This window comes from Cynocephalus volans, chromosome 6 (assembly GCF_027409185.1).
Source record: "Cynocephalus volans isolate mCynVol1 chromosome 6, mCynVol1.pri, whole genome shotgun sequence".
Lineage (NCBI taxonomy): Eukaryota > Metazoa > Chordata > Mammalia > Dermoptera > Cynocephalidae > Cynocephalus > Cynocephalus volans.
In genome coordinates, this window is record NC_084465.1 from 133,260,240 (window position 1) to 133,279,036 (window position 18,797).

General features: G+C 42.3%; 1 protein-coding gene across 1 annotated transcript in view; it reads right to left on the reverse strand.

Moving 5' to 3' along the window:
• Positions 1–8,257, reverse strand: part of CCDC3 (coiled-coil domain containing 3) — a 92,529-nt gene extending 84,272 nt beyond the window's left edge. The window contains exons 1-2 of the mRNA XM_063101389.1: positions 7,884–8,257; positions 5,349–5,523 (exon numbers count right to left, since the gene is read on the reverse strand). Of these exons, the coding sequence (XP_062957459.1) occupies positions 5,349–5,523; positions 7,884–8,257 (549 nt within the window). The remainder of the gene's footprint in view (positions 1–5,348; positions 5,524–7,883) is intronic.
• Positions 8,258–18,797: the final 10,540 nt, after the last annotated feature.

Consider the following 18,797-nt stretch of genomic DNA (forward strand, 5'->3'; position numbering starts at 1 on the left):
AGCCACTCTCCAGAGAGAGAGCTCAAGACCAAATTAGAAAAAAAATAACAATTTCCTAAATATCTCTTTAATTTGCCACTTCTCTCCATCCCCATTGCTTCCACCTTAGTCCAACATCTATCCAGTGCCTTTAAAAACCATTACCTATTCTCACCGCATCACACGGATTCCCTCCAACCTAGTCCCCGACGCTTGTCAGTTTGATCTTCTCAAAATGCAAACTTGATCTCATCACCCCTTGCTTTCAGAAATGTCAAAGGTTTCCCATTGCTGCTGGACAAAGCCCAGATTCTCACAAGGGTCTGTCAATCCCTGCATGGTCTGGCCCCCGCCAGCATTTCTGCCTCATCTTCTCACTCACTCCCTTTGCTTCAGCCACAGGGCTTTCTTGCATGTCCTCATAGGCACCATGTGCCCTGTCACCACAGTGCCTTTGCACAGATTCTTCTCCTCTGGATTGCTCTCATCTCCCCTGACCCCAACTTTACCTAGGATGCCCTACATCCATCAGATCTTAGCTCAAGTATCAATTCATCAGAGAAGTCTTTCTTCACTCTCAAGTCTAGGCCAGACCCCCTGGTTATTTTATTTCTTTCATCTGGAGCATTTATTTCCATTTAAAATTATAGTGTCATTTTGATTGTGTCAATCACCAATGACTATAAGCTTGATGAGATCAAGGACTTTGTATTTTGCTCAATACTGAAACTCTAGTGTCTGACACAGTAGCTGCCTCACAGTGGGTACTCAATATTTGCTAAAGATTGGACTTGGCAGTTCCACTAATTGAGGGATCATGTATAATGTCATACATGTCAGCACTATTTGTAATAGTGATGTGTTGGAAGCAATCTAACCACCCTATATCATGATACATCCATATAATGGAATACTAGGCAGACATTTAAGGCATATCAATATTTTTAAAAACTTCATATGCAGTGATACGGAAAGATCTTCCAGATGTCCTTGTGAACAAAGCAAGGTATGGCAAAGTGTGCATAGTGTTTCCATTTGTGTCAAAGAAGATGACAAATAATACATGTTTGGATTATTGCTGGATAAAAACACTCATTAATTGTTCACATAAGAAACTAACAGCAGCTGGTAGTTTGGAGGGTGGGTGGGAGTTGGGTAAATGAGTGTCAGAGGTGGAAATGAAATGCTACTGGCTACCATTTTATACTTTTAGATTTGGGATGTGAGTGCGTTACCTGTTTGTACAGTCATGTGTTGCTTAAAGATGAGGATACATGCTGAGAAATTCATCACTAGGTGATTTCGTTGTGTGAACATCATAGAAGGCACTTACACAAACCTAGATGGTACAGTCCACTACACTACTCCTAGACTCTATGGCACAGCCTATTGCTCTTAGGCTACAAATCTGTCCAGCAGGTCACTGTACTGGATACTGCAGGCAATTGTGACATGGTGGTAAGTATTTGTGCATCTAAGCATATCAAAACATAGAAAAGGTACAGTAAAAATATGGTATTATAATCTTAAGGGACCACCATTGTATGTATGGTCCATTGCTGACCAAAATGTCATTATGCAACATGTGACCATAATTCAATAAACATACGTATTTAAAAGTGCTCCCTGCGCAGAACCTGTTAAATGTTGGTGAATGAATAAAAGCACACATGATGGCTCCCCCTCATCCGTTCCCATCTCCAGCACCTGTCCCCATCACTATTGCTGCCACCACTCTGCCACAGGATGTTTGAGGACTCCCCTGGGGAGTAGCAGCAAGCTTTTTAAAACTGTAAAAATACGTTTTTTGGGTTTTTTTTAAAGATGACCGGTAAGGAGATCTTAACCCTTGACTTGGTGTTGTCAGCACCACATTCAGCCAGTGAGCGAACCAGCCATCCCTATATAGGATCCGAACCCATGGCCTTGGTATTATCAGCACCGCACTCTCCTGAGTGAGCCACAGGCGGGCCCCTTAAAAATATGTAGTTCTTAAAGTAATACTTTAAAATGATCAATTTTCAGTAATAAACCCTCCATCACTGTTTACAGTTTACAAAATGCTTTCAAATGTATGCCCTAATTAGGGTCCTTGCAAAATCTTAGACAGTTTATATATAATTAGCCCCATTTTGTAGATAAGAAAACTGATGTGAGAAATTAAGGGACCTGCCCAAGTTTGTTTTTCTGGAAATGGCAGAGCCAATCTAGATTTTCCAATTGAAAACATGTTTATATTCCTTCTTAGGCAGCTTAGAAAAGGACAATTCCCCCCACCATCCTTCCCAGCTCCAAATAAGGAAAAAAGAAAGTGCCGGCAGCAAGACCTTCACAGATTTTACTTCAATCCCATGACATTTTATGACAGACTGATCAGTACAGGTCAGTCTGGGTCTTGGTCCTAGGGGACAGTACTGGCAGAGAGGGAAAAATGTCCAGCTTTTGTTTTGACTGTTACACTCACCCAGCAGAAGAGAAAAGGGGAAGTAAAAATGTCCTTGGCTGAGGTGGAGATAATCCTGCCAGTAAATCTGGTGAATGCCCCAACATGACAAAGGACATCTCCCCAAGTTCTATTAACACCATGACACTGAACCAGAGAGGGCTGAACACTTAGGAACACTGCTGACTTCTCAGCAGCTTTTGAAAGCAAGATCATGTTCCTTTTTTACTAAGGTGTGGGTGAGATATCTGAAGATGGAGAAGCACTGGAGAGGAACCAGAGAATGAGAGGATTTTGTTTCTGAGGACCAAGTTGAATGTCGTCCTGATGTGCATCACAAAGGTTTCCCTACATAAGATTTTCCTCCTGTTCCATCTCAACCTCCAGATCGACTCTAGAGTCCCAGATTCATGCGATTCTCCCAGAGACAGAAAGTGAGAACTATCAGCAAAGAGAATGTACTGTGCCCTTCATAACTACAGTCTGGAGCCACTGTCCAAGGTGAATGAAAGCTTAGCAAGCAACAGCGTCAACACTGGAAAGCACAAGAGATCACTAACGTGCCTGCAGAATTGTAACCTAAGACACAGCACATACTACAAGAGAGGCATTTGTGCAAAGTCTGGGGCCATGCATAACTGCTTTCAGAACATGCAAAGTATTAGTGTGCTCTGATTAACAAAAGTCTCCTAACACCTATTCCTACTGGACTAAAAAAATGACCTGAACAACTCTTCTGATCCCTCCTAAGGTTAAGGAAAAATATAGATTGTTTTAGACATAATGTGATAACATGATATATTTATCCCGCGTAGGACAGATAATTTGATGCTTACCTTCCCACAGAAATAGACATACAAGTTTTAGCTTTGTTTTGAAGAAGGGAGCAAGTAATCTTCAATAATTCTTCATCTAACTCTGAGATTGCCAATTCCCAAACTCCTTAAATCACTCCAGGGTACATAAAAGTATCTCAAGGAGCATCACAAAGTTCTTAAAAGTAAATGTAATTTTAGTTTCAAATTAAATTTTAAAGTAATGAGTTCATTTCATTTAACTCTGATGTGGTCTCTTTCAAAGTGGGCATGAAATAAAGATGGTAGGAGCAAAGTCTGGAGAAGTGCAGGGTCCTCGGATGGGTCTCCTAAATTCGGCTACGCAGCGGCTCAGCAATCTGGAACAAGCCTTTTCCTCCCCTCAACTCTTGACTCTTCCTCCAAGCACACAGCACTCCCACACTGTGTTATCTAAGAGGCTAGGATGATTAAAGGGAGAGGGAGAAGGAATTCTCCCCAAGATCAACATCTGATCAGCAGAAATAGATCTGCCTTCACACTGAACAATTCTCCACGGTCCTATTTTTCTATTTTTTCAAATGATGGAAAATCTAATTCCAGGGAAATGTTAATAGCTTCATTATGTGACCATAGGGCTAAAAAGTTCTGTAGCTAAAGAGTTTCGAGGCTAAGCTACTCAAGTATTTTTGGAATAATATCTGATCTCTTGACATAAATCAGTTGTTATCAAGGGTCTAGTCCTATAAGCAAAGCTCCCACCAAAAAAAAAAAAAAAAAAAGAACCAAAGGGCCAAGCCTAAAAAGAGTCCATTTGGAATATACCAGGTGTGACTCGGGTGTGGGATACACAGGCTTAGACTTGGTGGGTCCAATTCAATATGGCATGAACAAAAATAAAGACTAAAAAGGGAGAAAAACAGGTGCTTAAAACCATGTTGGGAGCAAAATATAGGACACGCATTCAGAAAATTCTGGTGAACCATGGAGGAAAGGTTAGAAGAGCCTAGATCGCTGTCAATAGGGTGGAACTAGGGAACCTCTTGAGACTGTGAAAGAAGAATAAATAATTCCCCTTACCTGGGCATATCTGCCCATAGCACAAACAGCTTCTATGCAAGAGCAAGAAGAAGGCCTCCGGGGCCCAGAGAGCCCTAGGCAGAAAATAAGGAGGTTTGGAAGAATAAGGCAGCTACCCCAGGCCAACCCACCAGACAAGAGAAAGACACTCCCCTCAAACCCTTCACACGTGGGAGGGAAGAAGGGAGCTGTCTAACGTGCAAATTGGTTCATTACCCCATAAAAAAGGTCCTTATTCCATGTGATTTCCACATCAGAACTCTCTCCAGCAGTCTGACACTGCCCTAAAAATATCTCTATGGGAGACTGGGAGTGAGGGGTCACCGCCTTACAGGCCTGGACTGACATGGCCCCACCCACTACCATCCCAGCTCAGTTGTGGCAATGCCATTGCTTTGGAAAAGTGACAATCCTCAGAATTCCCCACAACTCTACCACTTGGCCTAGATTGGAAGATCCCTTTATATTGTCATATCCCAAACGATCTTGACACTTACATCCTACAACTACCTTGGCTATCCTGTAGGTCTTAACAACTGTTGTTAAGAATCACAGGAAGTGTTAGCTATGATAGTTATTTTATTTCATCTCCTTGAGGACTTTTTCTTTCCTCTAAGACAACTCCTTAGAGCCCTGGGCTGTCCATAACAATAACAACAATAGTCACAATGGCTTCCATGTACTGAATGATAACTCTTTCAAGCACTATGCTAAGGATTCATACATTTACATTTTTTATATATTTAAGTCACACTGCATCAGCCCTGTGAGATAGATTGTTCCCATTTTTTAGACGAGGAAACTGAGGCACAGCATGCCAACCTTCATCCCATCCTATTCCCATACTTTGCAAAGAACCCCTTATCCAATGGTAAAGCCTCAGGAATCCAAAGTTTACGAGCAGTGTTTTCTAACAACTGGCGGGGCAGGGAGTATAATACTCTTTGGTCTGGGCTTTTGGAAGAGTATTCCTGACTCCTTTGGTCACAAAATTCGTACAAGGTGTAGTCTTCTATCATTTTGCTATGGCACAGGGTCCAGCCAATTCTTACCCTATTGTCTTCCTGGATCTCCCAGTCACTGGAGAAAGTCACCAGCTGCGGCCCTTGGGAACAGTTCGAAAACTGGAAAAGGCTGGAAAACATCCTTCTGTTCTCTTGAGTGTCTGGAAATATGGCATCTTGGAAATTGACTCCATGAGGCAAGAGGTTATAATTTTCATCCATCCTAATGGGGGAGGAAAAAAAAGCAGAGATGTAGACTGGACAGCCATGGGTGTACCAGCTTCCAGCAACTGTGATGGTCTCACCAATTTCACAACGTCTCGCATGTCTCTCACAGAGGAGTTCCTACAGTCACTCCTTAACATTGTTTCTCTGCCTCACACTACCTGAGTCTATCCTTAAGGTCTTCAAAAAGATAAGTTTGAGGAAAGTGTGTGTACACAAGCCTGTTTGTCTATTAGTGTATCTTCCAAGTCCCCCACGGGGTCTTCCTTCTCATAGACAGACTGCTCCTTGTTGCCTGGTGAAAGGTAGGCAGTTGTAATGACCTGAGTTCAAGTCCTACTGCTGCCACTTATGTACAACATGAAACACATTTCTTAACTTCTCTAAACCTCAGTATTGTAATTTGTAAAAAGGATTATGGTAGTACCTACTTTCTTGGTGGTGTTATAAGGATTGAATTAGAAAATGTTCATAAGTAAAGCACTTGGCACGTGTGAGTGCAGTATAAATATTAGCGAGCATTTTTATAGAGCCTAGTGTAAATCACTTGTGAAAGATAAAGGAGTCACGAAAAGGAGAAATGGAAGTTACACTCCAGCCCGAAGAGGGCACGCAAGGCTCGCCAGCGCGTCTCCACTGCCACTTTCCCTCAGTGACACTGACCAGAGTCTGTTCTTGTCTCAGTGGCTCCCAGAATAACAATGGAGGAGTGATTTATATGCAATAGTTAATACACTTCAGGGCAAGACAGCCCTGTGAATAGAAAATCTGCCAGACTACTGTTTGACTTTGTATTTCTGCCCTAACTTTTTGTAACTATGTTAGAGCAAAAGATGAAACAGCTGGCTGACTACCGCAGAATCACTGGACAAAATTGTACTCATGATAAAAATAAAAAACAATAATAATGTCTGCTCAAGTACTTGGGCTCTTTTCTCTTTAGAAAACAAAGTTTTGTTATGGAATAGTTTTATAGCTGGTTCTCAGTATTTTTCCTAAATAAAAACATGATGAATCTGAGTTAAGTTTCTCTGTATCAAGAAGTGCACTCTCAGTCCTTGCTGACTTTATTTAGAAACTACACTTCTCTGGCAATAAAAAACAAAACAAAACAAAAATGCTAATTTAACTTCATCTAGCTAAGCCACTCAAGCCAACACAAAGCAGAACATGTATTCTAAACTTGGAAATTCTGGCTTCAATGTGGAAACCATGTGTTGCCATGAGCTTACGAATGCCCCTCTGTGGGACTCACTGTTTTCTTTCTCTGAGTGAAGTGAGCTAAAAGTGAATCTGCAGACCCAGTCGGAGTCATTGCAAATGTCCCCAGTGCTGTTTCACAGACTGGGAAGACTGGAACTATTACCCATCATGACAACTTTGGGTTAATTCACTCGCTATCTTCATACATAGCTTAGATTCCATTTTGCTCTTTCTCGGTTGTCTGTATGACTCCCCTAATTCAGTGGGAGGCGACCAATGAATTCAGTGTTCCACCTGATGTCCTCGATTTCAAATTTCAGTAGAATTCAGTAGTCAACAATAATTGACTGAACACTTATGCAGATGAAATCCATCTTGACCACAGACCAACTATCATGGAACTTCACAAGACTCCAGTGGTCAAAAATCAGAGGACCTCCTGCCTGATTTGCCACTATACTCTTCAAAACACTGTGACCCAGGGTCTTACCCCCAGCAAGTCCCCCCATAAACCTCCGCTATTTTGAACACCCTGGCAGCTGATAGGAGAGTGAAACGAGGACAGCCGCGATGCATTCCATACCATTCCATCTTGGCATTTACGTGGGTGGAGAGAGGAGCGGGTGTTTCAGCGTCCACTCTGCACCAGGTGCTTTGCATGAGTTACTGTGTTGCACTCTCAACCAGCCTTGCTTCTCACTTGATGCAGGTGAGGATACTGGAAAGCTAAGTAACCTGCTGAAATCACACTTAGGAAGGGCAGAGCCAGAATTCCAACGACAGACTGATCTGAGATGATTTTTCTCACTATCCCAAGCTGCTCGCACTGAAGCCAGTTTTTTTTTTTTTTTTTTTTTTAAGTCAAACAGATTGTTGGAAAGCATTTTGAGCTTTTGCCTGAAACACTCCTCTGTGTACACGGCACAGAAATCATCCCTGTTTGTTAAACAGCTTTAAGCCAGGGGTAGCCAGGAATAGACCCTGGGGTCTTTCCAGAGTCGTGGGACGGAGCAGGGGAGAATAAAGAGTAAGGGGAGGAAGGAGCCTAAGGCATATTCCCATTTGGCACGGACGGGATGCCCTGGGGAGCTCCTGCCCCGGCTCCAGGCGACCTGGGGGGGGTCGCGCCAGGAGGCGGCGAGGCGCCGGGCTCACCTGAGGAAGAAGAAATAGGAGTAGTCCTGGACCACGGTGTGGGAGTGGCACGAGAAGTAGCCCAGGCCGGTGAGGTTGAGCCTGGAGCCGGCGGGCACCTCCAGCATGCTGCCCCACGCCTGGTCGCACAGCATCTCGACCTCGGCCGAATAGAGGAGGCCGCCCTGGCCGGCCTCGTACTGCCAGGGCAGGTAGTTGTAGAGGCCGGGCGCCTCCGGGTGCAGCGCCAGCACCCGGGCGTACACGATGGTCTCGGCCAGCTCGGCGCGGCAGCCCTCGCTCAGGGGCCTCCACTCGGAGGGCAGCTGGCAGGCGCGGGCGGGCGCGGGGCGGCCGGCCAGCCAGAGCGCGGCGAGCAGCAGCGGGCGCAGCATGCCGGCGGCGGCGCTCGCCCGGGCCCCGGCCGGGAGCTGGGCGCGCCGCGCTCCCCATGCCCCGCCGCGCGCGCCGCGCTTTAAAAGGGTCTCCGGGCTGGGCCGCGCCGGGCCCCCGCCCCCCCCCGGTCCTGCCCCCCGCGACGGGCGGGGATCGGCCGCCGCCGGGGCTCGGGCTGGGGCGGGGCGCGGCCGGCCCTTAAGGGACCGAGTCCTGGCCGCGGAGCAGCGCCCCACTGCGGACTGGCCGGGAGCTTGCCAGGCGTGCACTATCGTTCCCAAGCGGACAGCCTTAAAACAACCGCTCTCAGCTTGCACGATTACTCTTCGTGCGTTTTCACATTTTCTGTGCAGTTCATTTAGAGTCGACATTCATAGAAATCAAATCTGGTTTTATCTTCCCTGACATTAACTGGGAAATTCAGTGCAGGCTAATAAACCCTTTTGGATCTCTCTCTCTCTCTCTTTCTGATTTTGATTATTGTTTAATGATGATCTTAGGAAAGCCTTGATAAATGATTTGAAAAGTCATTTTGCCCTTACCAGTATTTTCCTAAAGCTAGATGACTTACATAGTCCCTACTTCCAGATTCTGAACACCCTACACCTGAGAAATAAATTCAGAAATAAATTCCACACAGCTTTTCACAAGTCAATGAGTGAATCTGAGGAGACCCAAACTCGACGATTCTCTCGATCTATAAATTGCCTAGTGTAGTAAGAAGAAACAAGAAGACATGTTTATTATTTACAAATATGTTCATAATATATTTATATATTTATCATGCATGTCATGTTTATAATATTCATATCATCATATATATCATACATGTTACATATAATTATATCTACGATACATTTATAAGCAAAACTTCCTTAAAACAGAATACTCTGTTCTGAAAGCTTCTCATTAATTTGGATTTCTGCAAGCTTGGGTCTTGCAACCCAACTGAATTCTTCTGTAAACTGGAGGAAAGACACTTCCTGGGAAAATCTGGACTGAGGTCAAGGAAAAGAGAGGACACAGTTTTGAAAAGCAACTCTGGGGTGCAAACCCAGCCCATAAGGGACATGGTCTCTGGAGGAAGAGCCCATGAGAAGCCAGTACTTAGGAAATCAAAAGAAATCTGAAGGCAGGCTTTGAGCAGCCTCAGACCTTGAACCAATCAGGACTCCAGGCAGCATTTCCCAGCTCATGAAGGTCTCAAAGTTTATAGCTGACATGAGGGTCACACTAATCCAGAATCTTATCAGTGACTCAATCAACCAAATTCTTATTCTTACAAAACCTTCTGTGGTAGGCCCCAAAGCAGAAAGAAGTAAGAGTGAGAGCTCCTCAAAGAAGATAATAATCCCTGCATATCTAGTACTCAGCCTGGGGCCTTAATGAATTCTGTAGGAAAAATTTATTATCATCAGAGTGAATCAAGCAGAATGTGAATCAAGGGCATAGATGACTGTCTCTGCGACCTGTCGTGGTAGACACCAGACCTTCACACAATGGGTCAATGATGTTCAGAGATAACATCAGAGACTGTTTATCTGTACTGCTAACTTGTCCCTAACTGAATATTTAAATTATGAAATTTTATAAAGTTATTGTACTAGTCTGCTAGGGTTGCCACAGACTGGGTGCCTTTTACAACAGATATTTATTTTTCACACTTTTGGAGTCTGGAAATCCAAGATCAAGATGCGAGCTTTGGTTTCTAATGAGGCTTCTCCTATTGGCTAGTAGATGGCCACCTTTTCTCTGTGTCCTCTTGTGGCCTTTCCTCCTTGTGCTGTGGAGAGACAGATGTCTAGTATGTATTCCTCTTCCTATAAAGCCACCAGTCCTATTAGATTAGGACCCCACCTTTATGACCTTATTTAACCTTAATTACCTCCCTAAAGGTTCTATCTCCAAATATGGTCACATTGGGGGTTTAGAGCTTTAACATATGAATTGCAGTGGGGTGGGGGAGGTACATAGTTCCATTCAACAGTTATTTATCAGATGTTCTGCAGGTTTGCTAGAGAAAGACAGAGAGGGGATGTGAAATGGTTTATATTCTTGGCAAACTGACTTAGAGCAAGCATTGCCAAATTATAATATTAACAATTGCTAACATTTATTCATTGCTTATGATGGGCCAAGCACTGTTGTAAGGACTTTCCATATGTCATCTTAATTAATCCTCCAAGCAACATTCCAAAGTAGATACTACTATTACCCTCATTTTACAGATAAAGAAATTTAGGCACAGAGAGGTTCATTGACTTACCCAACATCACAGGGCTAGAAAGTGGCCGAGCCAGGATTTAAACCCCTACAATCAGACTCCAGAGTCCACGCACTTAACTACAACACTAGAATAGGGGCAAAAAATAGGAAATGTTTTAAAGGTATAAGTGGTGGGCCAACCCCGTGGTGCACTAGGGAGAGTGTGGCGCTGGGAGCGCAGCGACGCTCCCGCCGCGGGTTCAGATCCTATATAGGAATGGCCGGTGCACTCACTGGCTGAGTGCCGGTCACGAAAAAGACAAAAAAATAAAAATTAAAAAAAAATAAAGGTATAAGTGGAGACATAGAGTATATGAATAGTGATGACCTTAGCGTAATCACCAGTGATGGCTCAGAGAGGGTGTAACTGACTAACTTTAATTTTGTATTGCCTGGAAGCCCTGATCTATTTTAGCCCTGTGCTATAACTTATGTAGACAAGATACTAAGAAGTTTTTCTTTTTAATTGCATCTTCAAGCACCTCAGAGGCCTGGAAAAGATTTGTCTATTTCTACAGACCTTAAAACCCCAACTTTCCTTTACATTTAGATGAGCAAATACAAATCAGTGTGCATGGCTGTTTTCTCTCTCTTTGCATAAACTTTACAAAGTCAAAACTCTTCCAATACTACCCAGAATGTATTTTGCAGAAGTGAGCACCTCCAAGAAATCTTCCTCCTCATGGACTCTTCAGACACCTCGGCTGCGCTTTCCTTTCCTTTGTAAGATCAGGCAGAGGGCCTGCTGATCGGGGTCTTGTCCTGGTGGAGCCATTGGTGTGTCTCTTCATGAGCAATTCCTCTTTGGGGACTAAGGCTTCCAAATAAGCAGAGTGCAAGGTAGCCAGGATGAGAAACAAAAGTTCCATGAGCAAATTATTGGATTTAATAGTGGGAGGAGCCATCTCTACCTCTTGATTTCAAAACCCATCTGCTCTGGCTATGGGGTAGATAGCACCATATACTACTGTTCTCTGTCTCAAAGTACATATATTATCCTCTAAGATAGCACCCTCCACACCATTTCAGGGTGTTGACTCCCAACTGACACTATAACTGAGTCTTTACTAAGCCATTACACCTTTTGAAGTGTGCCCAGTTGCTTCCAGATGAGGGGGCATGTGATAAGACCAGTTAATTCTATGGCCATGAGCCCACAGCTGCACTTCATTGCTGTGAAGGAAGCAGTGCTGTGGGAATTACTGATCAGAAGCGACACTATGGGAAACTCCATGTTGGTGGATAAGGTGTTCTGTGAGTTTATACTGGCAGAAACGTTATGGGCAGGGAAGGCATATCCATAACCACAGTGCGTCTAATTCCATGAGGACAAATCTCTGCCCCCTTCAAGATGGAAGAAGTCCAATGTAATCAACCTGCCACAAGGTGGCTGGCTGGTTTTCAAGGTGAATGGGGACATATTAAGGGATCAGTGTCAGTGTATTAGTCCCTTTCTATTGCTTATAACAAAATACCTGAAACTGGGTAATTTATGAAGAAATGAAATTTGTTTCCCACAGTTTTTGAGTCTGGGAAGTCCAAGGTCAAGGGAACACATCTGGTGAGGGCCTTCTTCTTGGTGAGGGCTCTGTACAGAGTACTGGTGTGACCAGGGTGTCACATGGCAAGAATGGGCTGAGCAAGAGTGAGTTACTCTTCTCACTAGCCCTCCTTATAAAGCCATCAGAACCATGCCCATCACTCCATGAATGAATCAATCCATTCATGAGGGCACAGTCCTCACAATCTAATCACCTCTTAAATGCCCCAGCTTTCAATTACCATAATAGGATTTTTCACCCTTTTATTACTATTACAATGGAGATCAAGTTTCTATTACATGAACTTTTAGGAGACGCATTTGACCCATTGCAGTCGGTCTCTATGGTTGACATACTGGGCCCTCAGCAATAGTGTTAGCCAGTCCAACCTGGGTAAGGGGAGGTCCACGTTGCTGAGATAATGAATAGCCTCCATCCCCAACACCATGGCCACTCTGTTCATGGGCCCATTGAGCAAGCACTAGAGTGGCTGGGAAAAGAAACTGACTGACACCCACAGAGTACATAATTTTCCTACCTAATTACTAAGAACTTCCTCTTCGGTGAATGCCCTTTGGCCATCATTCACATGGGACACAAATATCTTCACAATCTGTGACTATTCTGAGAGGTTCATTCATCTGCCTTTTCCTTAGACATCCTTGTCCCCAATTTTCTGATTCTATTTCTTTCAAGTCCCTAGCCATCCAACGAAAGCACTACTAACTGCCCATGAATTAGGATCCAGTTGTAGTACTGGCCATCTCTTAGTCTAGACATAGCATACAACTAAATGTCCTGCTCAAAGTTCTACCCTTCGGGGTAATTATCCTTCACCAGTGTCCAGGATCACCCCTGAGTGGTACCTACATATAATACAGAACAATCTGTAAACCAGTCTTGAGTTATTTCTTCCTCAGTCAACTGGTCATAAGGAACGTCCCCAAGAGGCCATATACCATAATACGGGAAGGGGCAATGCACTTTCAGAGTCAAAGGAATCTATCTAAACCACTTGCCCATGCAACATACTTGTACCTTCTGGGCCTGCCAAAGCTTAGTCTCCTACCATTTCCATTTGATGATATATTGCTGCTGCATACACATGAACTTAGATCTGGGTAGGTCACATAAAACCTAGTTCATGATGGGAAGCTCAAGTCACATGGTCACCCAACATACCATGGTTAGGTGTTCATTCTCTACCAAGGCCCAGTAGCAAGGTAGAAGCTACTTTTCAAAAAGAAAATAATCATAGCCAGAACAAGGCATAGATTTACACCAAAATCCTAGAGTTTGGTGCTGTGATTATCCTGTTGGTGCTTGCCAGAGACTCCAATTTGCCATAGACACTTTAATTATCACTGGACCTGCTGGATAAGGTTTAAGGCATACAATGGCTTGTATTGCAGCCTGAACTTGCTGCAGAGCCTTCTTTTGCTTATCTCCACTTGAAACGGGCAGCCTTACAGGTGACTCTACTAGATGGGTCCAACTAGCACATTCAAACATGGTGCATGTTCCTCCCTAGATACAAAAAGGCTGACAAAGCATTTTTCTTCTTCTTCCATTGTAAGTGGTCCATGGAGCATCAATTTCACTTTCAACTTGGAGGAGTGACAATTGAAACTTCACTGAGGTGGCAGGCCCCTGAAGGTTTGGATGGCCTATCTCCCACCCTCTAGTTTACCTCTACCTTACTAAGGCCCTTAACATACCCAGTACTTTATGAACTTCAAATCCATTCATCATAATGTCATCAGTGAGGTGGCCCAGTGTGATGTTTTGTGGAATGTCAAGACAATCAAGATCTCTGCAGAATAAAGGTGGTAGACAGCAGGAGAATTGACATAGCTCTGAGGGAAGATGGAAGTGTACTGTTAGCCCTGATAAGTAAAAGCAAACTGTTTCTGGTGGTTTCTACAAATTGATAAGGAAAAAAAGGCAGGTCAGGAGCTGTGGAGCAAGTGCTGAGGGACATGTTCATTTGCTTTAGGAAAGATTCTACATCTGGGATAGCAGCTAGAATTTTAGTCACCACATCATTAAATTACAGTAGCCCTTACTCGTTCTTCAAGATCCATGTGACTTTTTCACATGCCAAACTTGTAAATTTAATGGAGCTGTGGTGAGTATTCCCACTTGTACTTCTTTCAAGTCTTCGATGGAAGCATCATTCTTTGCAGTCCCTCAGGGATGCAGTATTGCTTCCAATTTACTACTCTCATGGTAGGTATGGAAGTTCTAGAGGCTCCCACTTAGCCCTTCCTACAATAAGAGCCATCACTCATGAGTCAGAGGGAAAATGTAGGGATCTATCTGTTGTAAATTATGTCTATTCCAATTATACCTTCAGAAACTGGAGAAATAACCACTAGGCAAGTCTCTGGACCAACTTGCCTCAGTATGGGTCTGATTTGAGCTAAAAATTTATGTATCATCTAAACATAGTAACATCTCACTTTGGCTTTTGGGCCACAGTGGTATTTTGGGTCCCTCTGGAATTACTATCTGTTCAGAGCCAGTATCTAGTAATCCCCCAAACATCTGGGTATTTCCTTTTCCTAATGCACAGTCCTTCTAATCAACTCTGGTCCCCTTGGAGAAGTCTTAGAGGAAGATTTACAGTGTGTACTTGTGACAATGATGCAGGTCCTTCCTCAAGGGCACCCAGCCTACCTCATTCAAAGGGCTCTGTTTCTGTAAACATTTGTATGTCTAGAAACTGGGTAAGTGGCCTCAAACGTCCTCTGTGGCAACTCAAAGCAGGTTTTCAGCTACCAGACTTAGAGTTTTTTTCTGTTACACAGATCAGGCATTACTCTAGTAGGCTGCCAATATATTTAGTTCCAAGGGACATCATTAACAACTAGCCACTGCCACAGATCTCTGCCACTCAAAACATTCCGATCACTAGTATGTCCCTCCTGCCCTTTTTAGACAGATGTGCCTTGTCTTCAGCAGTGCTGCTGCTTGGTCCCTGCTACTCTACAATCCCATTGTTCCTTTTGAAATCAGGGAGCTCATCTCAACAGTGGCATCCTCTACAGTCATACCTTGCCTGGAAAGAGAGCAACCACAGAGATTGTCTGTGCTCCCCTCAGTAATATATTTCTCATCGTCTTTGTGAGGAAATGTCTCTGGGTCATCTTGTGGAATGTAGTGGGGAGGTGGTTGTGCAGGTCACACATGAAACATTCAGTTCAATATCCTAACTCCCTAAACTTTTGGGTTCCCCCCTCCACATATGCCAGGGAAGCTCTGGTATCTCAACCTCATTAAATAGAGGTCACCATTGAATCCAAATTGTAGTCAACCAATCAAGTAAGCTATTAGAACCTCCTCTAGAAGGACATTAAATCTGATCTCTCTGGTAAAAGTATCAATATCAATAAATTTGGCCAGAACTAGTGTTATATTCTGCCCACTTTAGGTCTACTCAGAGTCTGCTGATATGTATTGGCAGCCTTGCGATTCCTGTAGTGTGTATGCTATTTTCTCCTGAGTGTACCTGTCCCCCTGGAGTGTGCTGAGCTTTGACCTTAATTATAGCACTAATTGACCTTAATTATGGGTGCCATTGCCTTAGAAGATACACTTCTGCAGTGACTGAGCTGAACCTCTAAAGATAGACCCAGTACTGTCAATATGTCATTTCCTCCTATTTTTAGCAAAACCTCTTATTGTTAGATAAATTTTGTTAGACAAAAGTTGAACTTCATCAAAATTTAAAACTTTTGCTCTTCAAAATACACTCATAAGAAATACAACTGGTTTTTTGTATACTGATTTTCTAGCTTGCAACCTTGATGATATCATTTATTTGCTATCATAGTTTTTGTCAATTTCTTAGGATTTTTCTCTACAAAATATTATGTCATCAGCAAACAGATAGTTTTACTTATTCCTTTCCAACTTAATGGCTTTTATTTCTTTTTCTTGTCTAATCACCCTAGCTAGAACTTCTAATACAATGATAAATAGAAATGGCAAGAGTGACATCCTTGTCTTTGTCTTGACCTTAGGGGGGAAGTTTTCAATCTTTTACCATTAAGTATGATGTTAGCTATGGGTTTTTCTCAGATGCCCTTTATCAGATTGAGGATACTCTCTTCTATTTTTAATTTGTTGGATTTTCTTTCTTAGAGTATGTTGGATATTGCCAGATGTTATTTCTTTGTCTATTGATATGGTCATCTGGTTTTTGTCCTTTACTTCTATTAAAATGATGTATTGATTTTGAAATGTTGAACCAACCTTGCATTTCTAGAATAAATCCCACTTGGTCATGATGTATAATCCTCTTTATAAGCTGCTGGGTATTTTGTTGAGGATTTTTGCATTGACATTAATAAGAGATATTTATCTCCATTTTCCACTTCTTATGATGTCTTTGTTTGGTTTTGGAATCAGGATAATACTGGCCTCCTAGGATAAGTAGGGAAGTGGCCTCTCATCTCTTATATTTTGAAAGAGTGTGAATTATTTGTGTTAATTCTTCTTTAAATGTTTGGTAGAATTTACCAGTGAAGCCATGTGTTCCTTTGTAGGAAGTGATTACTGAGTTGATCTCTTATTATAGATTCATTCAGATTTTTTAAATTTCTTTTGAGTCAGTTTTGGTAGTTTGTGCCTTTCTAGTAATTTGTCCATTTCATCTAGGTTATCACCTATACCTCAGAAATTCCCATTTATAAAACTGTCACAAAGAAAAACTTAAAATTAAAATTTTAGTATTCAAAATTCACAAAACTAAGTGTAAGGAAGTATCAATAACTAAGCTTCTGAATAATTTTTTGGTAAATTTATAGCTTTTATACTTCTGGAGTTGTTAAAGCCTAAAATTGCACTATGAATCTTTTTTTTTTTTTTTTTAAAGATGACCGGTAAGGGGATCTTAATCCTTGCCACACTCACCCAGTGAGCCAAACGGCCATCCCTATATGGGATCCGAACCCACGGCCTTGGTGTTACCAGCACCACACTCTCCCAAGTGAGCCACGGGCCGGCCCACAGTATGAATCTTGAGACACCCTAATATAAACACACAAACATATATTCCCTAGCTCAGTCCACCAATAGGGTCTAGGAGCAATAATACTCCAATAGCAATGAGAGCACCTAGATCTAGATCCTGATTTCTAAATATCATTCCCTACTAAAAGCAACAAGGGCTCTTTGGAGAAATAACTGATTCCAGAGAGTGGATGGTAAGTGGACATGAAAATTCCCACATGAGCCAGGAACATTTTAGGCCAAAAAGTAAGAGAGTGCTCAAAGAATAACTGGGACATATATGTACACACACACACACACATGCGTGCGCCTGAAGTGATCAATTAAAATTAATAATGATAGTAATAGATTACAACCCATAGACTAAAATAGAAAACCATGGATCCACACATTTATACATGAATGAATAAATAGAACAACTTAGGGATTTTACATAGTTACAAATAGTTCCCAACAAAATATGTATTTATTGCAAAGGGAAATAACAACTTTATAGTTGGAGTATCCTGGCAGATATCACCTTAATTAAAGTAAACATCATGAGTAACAGAATGAATTGGAGTCATGTGCCAACTGACAAAATAGAATGAAAAGAACACAGCATCACCCTATGATATTCCTGCCAGTGACACTGCTATGGTTTGGATATGGTGTGTCCCTGCCAAAACTCATTGAGAAATTTAATCCCCAGTGTCATGATGTTGAGAAGTGGTGGGACCTTTCAGAGGCGTCTGGGCCATGAGGGATCTGCCCTCATGAAAGGGTTAGTACAGTCTCTTGGGAGTGAGTCTTCTTGCTCTCACAGGACTGGATTAGGTACCGCAAGAACAGGTGTTACAAAGCAAGGCTGCCTCTTGTATTTGGTCTCTTTGCACACACCTGCTTCCCCTTCCACCTTCCACCATGAGTAAAAGCCAAACCCTCACCAGATGGGCTGCCCAATCTTGGACTTCCCAGCATCCGGAATCGTAAACCAAATAAACTTTTTAAAAAATAAATTACCCCGTCTCAGGTATTCTATTATAGCAACAGAAAACAGACTAAACAGAAAATGTAAATATAAACATAAAGAAATATCAAACACAAATGAGGAACATTCTACAAAAAAACTGGCCTGTAATCTTTAGAGCATCATGTTCACAAAAATCAATAAAAGACCCAGTAGCTGGTCCAGATTGAAGGAGATGAAAAAGACATGCAAAGGCCTTAAACACAGTACTTGATTCTGACTGGATCCTTTTGCTATAAAGGACATTATTGGGACAAGTGGCAAAATTTGAATGGGGTCTGAAATTTCAATAAGGTTAATATATTGATGCTAATTTTCAAATACCATGTCCGTGATTATAGGAAAAACACAGTAAAGTATTTGCAGGTGGTAAGGCATTGAAGCAATTTACCCTCAAATAGCACAGGAAGAAAATTCGTTGGTACTAGACTTGCAATTTTCTTGTAAATTTGAGAATATTCCAAAATTAAAAGGAGAAGAAAAAATAAAGTGGAATAGCTAAGAAGTTTTTGAAAGAGGATTGGCAGGAATAATTTGCCCTTTCAAATATTAAAGAAGTATGTTGTACAGCTACCATGCTTGAAACGGTGTGGTAATTGTGCAAGAATCAACAGTCATATAAGGACAAAACAGATTTTTTTATAGAAACTTTACATAGTATGTAGGAACAACTCAAATTGCCAACAATTGGAGAATGGTTTACAAATT